Below are 11,310 nucleotides of genomic sequence, written 5' to 3'. Positions count from 1 at the left end.
CATTTGTAGAATAGAGAAGAGTCTATTTTTGAGACAGAAAATCCCTGAGAATGAAGCCAGGTAGATAGACAATGAAATCACACACGAGGTGTTTGTCAAAGACCATATATAGACTTCTGAAGTTGACACACATGTGTTGGAAGTTGCGGGTGGATGAATCTAGGGGATAAACTACCATCAATATGATCAAGTAAATCGTGAACACAAAGTAAAGGAAGAAATTATAATTTTCATAGTAAATAACTATCATGGTTAAATTTAAGAACCATAGAAATTGAAAAAGAGGTATTTTATGATGATGAAGATATTTCAGTGGACTCAATAGAAGACTTTTTTTCTCTCTCTTTTTTTTTGCTCGTTTTTTTTCTCTCGATTTTTTTTTCATGTTTTTTTTCTTTTTTTTTCAAAGAAAGGAGGGGGGAAAATAAAAATAAAAAAAAAGATTTTTACAGTAGTTGTCGAAGTTCCCGAAGTTGTCGTACAAAATTGGCAAGAATAGACGTTGGCGATGAGACTACAAGATGTTACTGGAGCACACTAATCTTTAGGTTGCTCCAATTTGCTGTTGTTCTCAAAGATGTTCACGTTGTTACTGACTAATGTTGTAGAAATTTGGTGCTGAAATTGAGGTGTTGGAAGAGGCATTAAAGAAGGAAGAAACTAAGTTTTGAGGGAAGATAAGGAAAAGGAAGGATCATGGCTTTGATACCATGTAGAAATCAATAGGTAGAGGGAAAAAACAATATAAAGCTTTTTATAATCTTATTACTAAAGCCAATAGATTTATTTATACAAATTATCCAAAATAATAATGAAAGATTAAATAAGACACACAATCATAATAATTATAAACATAGTAATATAATTAACTTAGAAATATTAGTTTTACTATTTTATTTATGTCGATCTTAATTGTGTGCCAAATATAATAAATCTCAATTGATTGAAATCAATTAAACATTATTTCCATTATTATCATTATGCGCTTTTCGATTTACCTTGTAACTGATAAGAAATTTTCATGGGATCGAATAGATCATCTCAGAAATACATAATAAATTTAATTGAAATTATCAATTTTTTTTTATTTATATCATCAAAGAGTGGACTCATGACTAAATTATAAAGGATTGGCGTAGACAGTTCGCAGGGGCTACGCAAAGGTTGCAGCACGGATAATAAACATCGTCCTAGATATAATTACAGGGGGTCTAACAATTGTGGTTTCCAACAGTCAATAGCGAGAACTAGCTGCCTATTTGCTATTCTTCGTCAACATAATTAAGAACTGCAAAGCAAATAGAAAAGTAACGTATTTATTCAATATAGAAAATTGAGTACTAGAAAGATTTTCCATTTAACATCATATATCACTCCTTCGTAATTATCTCCTCGATAAGCTTTTCCAAATTTCTCCAAGATCCTCCATCAGGTTTGGCTGCCTCAACTGCTTTTTCTTTCCACTCCACCGCCTTTCTCTTCATTTCCTTCCCCTTCTGCCCTTCAATCAGCTCCTTGATCAGCCGCTCCACCTCCTCCCTCGTTACATCTTCATCGATCTTCATTCCAATGCCCCATACAGAGCATATGTACCTACAATTAATTTGCTGATCCCCAAAGAAAGGCCAACAGATCATGGGAACCCCTGAGCATATGCTTTCCGTTGTAGAATTCCATCCGCAATGTGTCAAGAAACCTCCAATTGCAGCATGAGCCAACACCCTCTGTTGTGGGCACCAGCTCGTGATGAAGCTCCTTCCCTTGGTCATCTCCGAGAATTCCTGTGGCAGCAACGCCGCGTCGCCCGCCACAAGGTCAGGTCTAATAACCCAAAGAAACGTGCATCCACTCTTAGCCAAACCCCATCCGAACTCCACGGCCTGCTTGCTCGTCAAGTTTGCCAGACTGCCAAAGTTGACATACAACACGGACCCTGACTCCTTTTCGTCTAACCATTCCATGCATCGCAAGTCCTCTCTCCACATGTTCAGTCCACCGAGCGATGAGGTTGATGAGTCATTGGGAATGTAGTGAGAAAGTAGGCACATAGGGCCAATATCGAACACTGGCGGTAGCATCGATGAGCATGCGCTGAGCAATGTTGATTCTAATTCAGAAAAGGTGTTGAAGATGATTGCTGTGGCTTGGTGAGATGCATGAGCTCCATCCATGACAAAGTTGAGCAACAGTTCGTCTCGGTCGGTGGTTCGAATGAAACTACTCAAATCTTTCATGCGGACTGTTTCCATTCCTGGCATCCAATCAATGATAGTGTCCAGGAACCCATTTGTAAGATCGTCTTCGCCTAATATTAACCAATTAGATGCATGAGCTGACCCTCTATGACTAGTTAATTAGTATATATCAATTTTAAGTTATACTTACTTTTCAATGGGACGAGGCCCCTCTCGATCAAGTCCTTGAAGTAGTAGAAGACAGTGAAGCCACACACGGCCACTGTGGAGTAGAACACATTATGGATCCCCAATTTGGTTGTGGCGCTGAGGGTGAATCTGGCGAAGCAATCTGAGATCACGCATCTAACGGGTGGCACACCGGAGCTCGGATCGTTCAGCGCCGATATAAGACTGAGGAAAGAAGCAGGGCAATTCTTTTGGTAGGCGAGAATGATTTTTCTCATGTCCTCTGTGTATTCGTCGCTGTCGTCGGGGGGCGAGAGGCCGTCGGAGATGCTGGCGAAGCGGAAGTCAGGGAGGCCGTCGAGAGCGGAGAGTGATCCGCCATGCTTGAGAAGTTGCTGGTGGGCGTACTCGGTGTTGACGAAGGTTATGAAGAAGCCCTTGAAATGGAGGACTTTGGCCAGGTTGAGCATGGAGTTGATGTGGCCTTGGAAGGGGACCGTCATGCAGACGAGATGAGTTTTTGTTGAGTGCGCCATCTTTGCCTCGGACAGCAGGACGGCCAATTCAACCTTCGTCTGGTATGATCTGGGACTGGCACTAAATAAGCTCGGCTGGGTGTTGAAGGTAAAGACAGTGGGTAAATATAGTACAAGGCCGCTTATCTTCCAAGGGTGTTTGGTTTTGATATAAGAGTATTTTTTATATATAATAATTTTAATTAAAATAAATTTTAAAAATATTGAATTATGATTACATAGACATGTTCAACATGGGTATAAAAAACTATGCCAATTAATGAATTTAATTTTATCAATATTTAATACTCTATTACGCCTTAAAATTTGTAAAATTTCTTCTCGTCTAGTTAATAAGTGGCGATTTGTGGGAAGAAAAATGTTCAGGTTAATTAAGAAAAAAAAACATTGAATAAGGTTAATAGAGTATTAGAGTTAATACCTTTAGTAAATTTTTTAGAAAATTAATTGATGTATAAAAAATGACATTTAATATGGTATTTTAATTTTAAGAGTAATGATTTTTTAATAAATATCATCATAAAAAAATTATAATTACATTTTTGAAAAAATGCCCACATGAAAATGTCCAAAAGTAGTAACGTGAGATAAACATAAATATATATTACATTTAAATAGGAACATTTCGGCAATTAAATGAAGTAGAAGAAAATGAGAAAACTAAGGAAAAGGGGATTATTGAAAACAAGCCACATGTGATAATTTTATTAGGTCTGAATGGGTTAAAAGTGTAATATACTGTCAGATGAACAACTTCTAAAATGGCAATATCACAAACGCAAATTAAATATCTAGTAAACTGAATTGTTTTTTCTTAAAATAAAATAATAATAATATAATATACATCAACCTAATCTCATATGCAATGAAGAACTATTCAAAAGTGAATTGGTACATCAAAATTCACCAAGATCAGTTGGGAAAACAATATAATTAAAGTAGTGTATCATGTGATCGTATAATAATATTAATACTAATACTAACAATAATAATGCATTGATGCTTGTGACTATATATTTTGTTCAGTAGTAGGTAAATACTTGTAAGCAACTCATCTTTTTAGGTGTTTGATCCCTAGGAAGAGATTGTTTAATTTAACAGATGATTCGAAGCTTAATGAAACTAATTGGAAAAAAAAAAACAAAGTTGCCCTGTGAAATTGGTTCCAATTTAATTATAAAATTTATAAGACTGTTTTTCCCACTTGATAATTACGATCAGAATTTCTTTTAAAAAAACTTGATCGTTTATATTTTAGAATAAATAATATTTTGTCATCCTTTATTATTATTTTTGTCCATAAATAGACCCACAAGAAAAACATTATAGATAATTTAATATCTTATTGTTTTTACTCGTGACAAACCACGACAACGAGAACAACAACGAGAATAAAAAAAACACCATCCATAGAAATAATTTACATGTGTGGGAGTGATCTAAGTGATCCATGCTCGAAGTTTTAACTTAGGCCAACCGATTGAGATATTATATAAAAATTCATTGGACCAAACTGATTCCTTGATTCGATGGAATGATCCAGTCTGATTTGCTTTTAATATAAAAAAAAAGTCTTATTGATTATCCTATCTAGTTCTATGAAAATTTTCTATCGACTATCAAAATAAATCGAAAAATACATGTGACGGTCAATCTACAAATCTAGCATCTTTTAATTAGACTTTCCCCTCATTCGAAGAAAAAATTCCTACAAATAAAATATAATGAGATTGAACTATGAATATTTGAATGATAATTTAGACCTAATTTGCTTTTAACAAGATTATTATAAGCAAGGGTTCTTCATTTAAATATCTTTCAAAAGTTTAAATTATTAAAATGTCAAAACTCTTGTTAAGTAATTTAAACAGTTTTAAACTCAAGAGTTTTTAACTTTTTTTTTCCTTAAAAGATACTTTTGATGGAAAAGTAAATAAAATTTAAAGGTGAACATCAATGTAAGGTCCCATGGGCTCAGAACGTTAATTACAAATTAGGTTGTATTTAAGGACTGGTTCGCTTTATATATATAAAAATAATAATAATAAATTAGTGATGAAAGGAAATGAGATTAAGAGGGTGTTTGGCTAGCTGTGCTTATAAGCTCTCTAAAACAGTTTATAAATTGTTTTGGAGCTTATAAGCTCTTCAAATTTGTTTGGTAAAATTTTTTTCGAACAGCTTATAAGCTGTCAAAATAAGTTGTTTTAGAGTTTATAAGTTGTTTTTAAAAAAGTATGGAAGACCCTACTTTTTTTTTAAAAAAAAAAATCTTATTTTAATAATTTTTTTCTCTAAAATATCCTTATATAATTTCATAAATCCTCATCTTATTCTCCATAAATTTTTATAAGCCTAATATCTTTTATCTCCTGACTTTTCTTCCAACGCTGTGTCATCTTCTCCGTCAATGCCTCTTTCCAATTTTCTCTCCCGGGTAAAATTCGTTCAAAACCCTCTATTAATAAAAATTCAAAATCCTCTATTAATAGTATTATACTCTTTTGATAATTTTATTAATAAAAAGATCTTATAATACCAAACACATCAATACCTTTAAGTTGATTATAATAAGTTCACATAAACACTTTAACAACTTATTTTTAAAATAAGATCTAACAACTTATAAGCTCCTAAAACAACTTATAAGTTGTACGAACTTATAAGCTATTTTTAATAAGTTTAGCCAAACACTCCCTAAAGAGAATTGTGTGTTAATTAAGTAAATCATGGTTTACGTAAATTGTATTATGGTTAAGTGAAATCTGCTATAGGTATTTGATATAGCCCTAATTTAATATTGGATATTATGCCCACTTAGAAGTATTTTGATAATACCATTGTAAAATCATGAATGATTATTTACATGATCTTATTTCTCCATGATTCTCATATCTCCATAATTCCCACGTAATAAGGAATGGGAGAAATGGATTAAGGTAAGCGTGTATTATATAAAGAGCATATTATAGAGAGAAAATGGTAAGAGGCTTCTAACACTTTCTTCTTAAATCGCCGGACTCTGGATTAAAACGTTTTGGATCTGTGGTGATAGTTCGTTTGTGATTATCATCCCGACTACTAGTTTGATTCGAGAAGATTTTCGTGGTTCCCAGATCTTTGATATTTATTCGCTAAGATCTTCGATATTTATTCGTTGAGATAAATTTTTAAAAACTCAACCCTATTTATTTTTTAAGAAATTATAGATGTCACGCTTCTGCATTGTGATATAATACATCTAATATTAATATCAGAGCAAAGCAAGTTTAGATTTATTAAATAATTTTTCAGAATTCATTATTGAGAGAATAAAATAGGGTATTAAATTTTTAGAGTCTAGATCACTGATGAGTTTTGTGAATCCAATTATACCATAAAATTACCCATGACTTGTAGGGTATGAAAATAATTTTTGTTGAATTTTTTAGATCATGTTTAGGCTATGGAAATGACGATTGAACATCTCAGTCGTCATTAGTTAATGTTTGCTAACAAATTGAAATTGGTCGAGAAGGGTCGTGAAAAAATTTTGAAATGCTGAGTATAGGGCTTCAATCTTTCTAAAATCGATTTAGGATCGTCGAAAAAGAAGAAATCATGAAAAATAGTCGGGAAAAATAAAATCGGGATGGTCGGAAATGAGTTTTTTGACTATCGAGTCATAGAAACCCGGGACAGACCCGTCATAGAGACCTGGGATAGACTCAGTCGGGTCTACCTAGACCCGAATTTGGATCCACGTCCCAACCCGATTTGTGACCCGGTCATCCCGATCAGTGCGCGTGGAGGCAAGTGGTTGGGTCACTACACGTCCAGCGTGTACGCGCCCAACATGTGGCCCGAGGCCTTGCCGTCGCATGCAAGCGCGTGGGAGGTCCTTCGGCCACTGGTGATCATGCAAGCGCGTGGGAGGTCCTTCGGCCACTGGTGATTTTTCTTCTCGTTTTAATATTCACACTATGCTGATAATTTCTATGAGATTTATGTGACTATTTGTGGGTTTTTGTGTGCCGAATCCAAATCTGAATGGTAAAATGCGAGCTCAGGTTATGGTGTATGGTGTCCGTTAACTCATATGCTATCTTTGGGGTTTATACTCGACTCATTTGAGACTTGTTGATTCGTGGGGTACACAAAAATATGAGAATAAACATCATATGTCACTAATGTCTTTCATTATATGTAATAAAGACTATGGTTGGATCAAAGACTATCATAACTGATCTCATCAAGGGAGAGAAGCTGAATGGTGACAATTATGATATTTGGCACCTGAAGATTCATCTACTCTTCGAGAATTAAGAATTGACTGAGGTTCTGAAGCACGAGATGCAAGACCCTGAGCAAGGTAATGTTGGCGCGGTTAGCACTAACGGTCTAACTCAAGTTTTGATGAATGACAAAATAGGTTAAGTTAGTTTCGTTGTTATCTAACACTCTGATCGAGTGTGCAGGTGAAGCCCAGACAGGTCGACGAGCTGACTGGATAGCTGGGACAAAGTCCAAACAGATCGACGGGCTGATCGAACGTTTGGCACGAAGTCCAGCTAGGTTGACGGACTGACCAGATAGCTGGCATGAAGTCCAGACCGGTTGAAGGGCTGACCGGACGTCTGGCAGGTAAGTTAAGGTAAGTCACTAGAGGGTGTGACTATGAGGACGCGTTCCCGGGAAGGGAACATTAGGCGTCGATCTGACTTAAATCAATTTCGGATATCTAAGTCGAGATCATGACTAGATTCCGATATCGAGGAGATGAAATCTAATTACTACTATCTTTTATTATAAACAGTGCTAACACTCTATTTTGCAGGATATATAATTTACATTGCCTCGGACTAACGTTTTCTTGCAGGAAGGAGATTGCTGGAAAATAAGGGTTCGGGCGCCCGGAGGCAAGTTTTATCCCCAAACGAGCTTCGCCACATGGATCACCCTGGTTGACTTGGCTACGTCACATTCAGGGTGCCCTGAAGGTATCCAGGCGCCCTGAACCTCCTATATAAAGAGGGTGAAGGCTGAAGCAAAGGAACAACTCACGATCTACGCTTCTGTGCTCCTACGACGCTGCGAAGGCTCTCCGACAATTTTTTTTTCTGTCTTATTCTCTTATTGTCGGTTTTTCTTTTACTAAATAATTCCTGTACTGCATTTGTAAAAACCTTTCAAATTATTAGTGATTGCCCAACGAAAGCACTCAAGGAGTGCGAGCCTTGGAGTAGGAGTCGACAAAGGCTCCGAACCAAGTAAAATGACCTTGTTAGCATTGTGTTTCCGTTTTTCCGCTGCCTACTCTATACGCCGATATTTTTAAATCGCTATTCACCCCCCCTCCTCCTCCTCTAGCGAATTCTCGATCCAACAAGTGATATCAGAGCAGGTACCGCTCTGATTTGGTGCAACCACCAATCAGACAGGGGTGAAACTCATTTCTTTCTTTTTCTTCGGTTTTCAGTTTCTCGTCATATTCCAAACTGATATTATTACCTTTTTGGAATCTTTTTCATCGCAATTAATCTGAATTGGTGCAACACAAATTCAGTTGTTAGTTTCCTTTTATTTTATTCCGCACTACTAATCCAAGACCTAGTCTTGGGATATTTGTGTCTACTTGTTTACTTGTGTGTAGATTAAAATGTCTAAAATTGAATGCTTCAACACAGTACGTCCTCCCCTATTCAATAGGGATGATTTTCCGTACTAAAAGAAGATGAGGGAGATCTACCTGAAGACCGATTTCGACTAATGGTTCAACGTCACCAGAGGCTACAAGGCGCCGGTCGACAACTCCGGAATTCCACTGGACCTGGAACAGTGGACTCCGGACATGAAGAAAAATCGTCAACAGACTTCAAAACACTTAACACGCTACAATACGGACTGACGAAGGAAGAGTTGAACCGAGTAGGACCGCACCAGAATGAGAAAGAACTATGGGACAAGTTGATCGAGCTATATGAAGGAACGAGCGACGCCAAGGTAACGAAACGTGATCTCCTTTACATAAGTTATTTAATATTAAAATGCAGGAAGGAGAAACCGCAAGTCAATTGCATGCAAGGATCAAAGACATCCTCAACGGACTCCACGTGATAGGCCATCAAATGGAGAATCGCAATCTAATCAGGTACGCATTGAATGTCTTTCCATGTAACACCTTGTGGGCATCCATCGTGGATGCCTACAAGATTTTTAAAAATTTATCTAAGTTAAAATTAGATGAATTGTTCTGCGAATTAGAATTGCACAAGCAAACTAATGTCGGGACCGAGAAAGGCGTTGCCTTGTTTGCAGGTTCATCCAAGGAAAGGACGAAAAACAAGCCTGAGGTTGAAGATGAGTCTGACCAGGATTCTGAAGACGAAGAGTACCTGGTGAACCTGGTAAGGAAGATGTTCACCAGGAGGAAGAAGAGCTTCAACAAGAAGGACCTACAAAAGATCAACTCCCCAATCGAATCAAGGAATGTGACCTGCTTCGGGTGCAACAAGAAGGGTCACTATAAGAACAAGTGCCCGAGGTTGAAGAGCGACAAGATGAAGACATCCAAGAAGAAAGCTCTCAAAGCAACCTGGGATGACTCCTCTTCAGAAGAATCGGATGCTAAAGATCAGAAGCACCAGAGTCACCTCGCACTGATGGCTCGCGAAGCAGAATAGGAGGATGAAACGGAAGACGGGTCCGAACCCGAATCGAGCCATGAGTCCGTACTCATTTCCAAAGGTCCCAAAAAGGTATACTCTAGTTTGAATAAAAAGTTTTTTAAAATTATTGCGTGTTTAAATAGAAAACTAATCACAATAGAAAATGAAAATAAATTGCTCCTTGAGGAAAACCAAAACTTCAAGAAACAAATCACAAATTCTAATCCAACTCAAGACCTAATACTTGAGGAAGAAAATTTAACACTAAGAATAGAAATTAATAAATTAAAAGATCTTTTAGAGAAATTTACAACAAGATCCAAGAATTTAGATCTAATTTTAAACAATCAAAAGGTAATTTACAACAAAGCCGGACTTAGCTACAATTCAAATTCAAATAAAACATTTAAATCGTTAATAACCCAACACAAACAATCAAGTAAAGTTTGGGTTCCAAAAACGTGCTTAACCACGCAAGTAGGACTTAACCAATATTACATATCTAAAGAAAAAATATATTATGTAAAGTCAAATAAATCAAATCAAAAAATCAAAATACAAACCTAGACCAACAAATTCAAAATCTAAACATTTTAAAACCCACCAAAACTTAGAATATCATCAAGTCAATTATAACTATAAAAATAACAGACATAAACCAAGAACTAAAAATCAAAAATAAAGGCCAATAATTCAGGGGGAGACTCCAGAATAGCTGGCACCTCCAAAAATAATCTACCCAACAGGGTAACCAAACTAACATACCTAGCAGAGTAATTAGGACTAGTTAAAAAGGGACAACAATTTAACTTGACCTATGGTACTGGTGAAGTTTTGGATGATAGTACGTTAGGGAAGCTTAGTCTATGCATGTCTAGGAAGATATTGCTTCGACCTAGTGCATTTGGCTAAGTGGAACTAACCGAAGCTACCCCTTACGGATCCTAACTAGTTAGACCAAGGTTTTGTATTAAGTTTAGTAGATAGGACTATTTGGAAAACCTTGAAAGCATTGTTACTCTAATGATGTCCAGGTGACTCATCATACCCCAGAAGTTTATCCAAATAATGCCTATTTGTTGAGCCCAAAGCTAAACCTGAATCTAACACAAAGTTAAACCAAATCCTAAAATTTAAACTTAATTCATCTCACAAAAATTATAGGTTTCCCTGATTAAAAACATAGATCGGGTGAGATGACTAAGGACTTCAAATTAAATCAAACCAAATCAAAATTAAATTGAATTAAATTAAATTAAATTAAATTAAATTAAAAAAACTTTTAAAAAAAATCTTTTAAAAATTATTTTAAAAACTTTAAAAATTGTTTTAAAAAATCTTTTAAAAATCATTTTAAAAACTTTAAAAATTGTTTTAAAATTTTTTTTAATCATTTTAAAATTGTTTAAAAAAATTATTTTAAAAATCATTTTAAAAAGTTTAAAAATTATTTTAAAAACTCTTTAAAAATTCTTTAAAAAAATTATTAAAAAAAACTCTTTAAAAATTCATTTAAGAAAAAAAAAACTCTTTAAAAATTCTTTTAAAAAAATCAACTTAAGAATTAGCTTAGACTAAACTTAGACTAATTCTAGTTCTTACCTATTATAAGAAACCAAGTGAATTTTGGACAGTGGTTACTCCAAACATATGACTGGAGATCACACCAAATTCACCCAACTTACTTACAAAAGCTTAGGAACAGTTGCCTTTAGAAATAATGACAAACTCAAGGTAATTGGTATAGGTAATATTGAGCTAAAA

General features: G+C 35.3%; 1 protein-coding gene across 1 annotated transcript; it reads right to left on the bottom strand.

Moving 5' to 3' along the window:
* Nucleotides 1–1,300: 1,300 nt before the first annotated feature.
* On the bottom strand, nucleotides 1,301–2,947 carry LOC121999892 (7-deoxyloganetin glucosyltransferase-like). The gene is made up of 2 exons (XM_042554522.1): nucleotides 2,386–2,947; nucleotides 1,301–2,305 (listed from the first exon to the last, which is right to left on the bottom strand). Exons 1-2 carry the CDS (start codon nucleotides 2,897–2,899, stop codon nucleotides 1,371–1,373), a joined length of 1,449 nt encoding a protein of 482 aa, XP_042410456.1. The 5' UTR covers nucleotides 2,900–2,947; the 3' UTR covers nucleotides 1,301–1,370.
* Between the last annotated feature and the right edge of the window lie 8,363 nt (nucleotides 2,948–11,310).

This window comes from Zingiber officinale, chromosome 7A (genome assembly GCF_018446385.1).
Source record: "Zingiber officinale cultivar Zhangliang chromosome 7A, Zo_v1.1, whole genome shotgun sequence".
Lineage (NCBI taxonomy): Eukaryota > Viridiplantae > Streptophyta > Magnoliopsida > Zingiberales > Zingiberaceae > Zingiber > Zingiber officinale.
The sequence above is the reverse complement of the archived record's forward strand: the minus strand, read 5'-3'. Positions and strand labels throughout refer to the sequence as shown.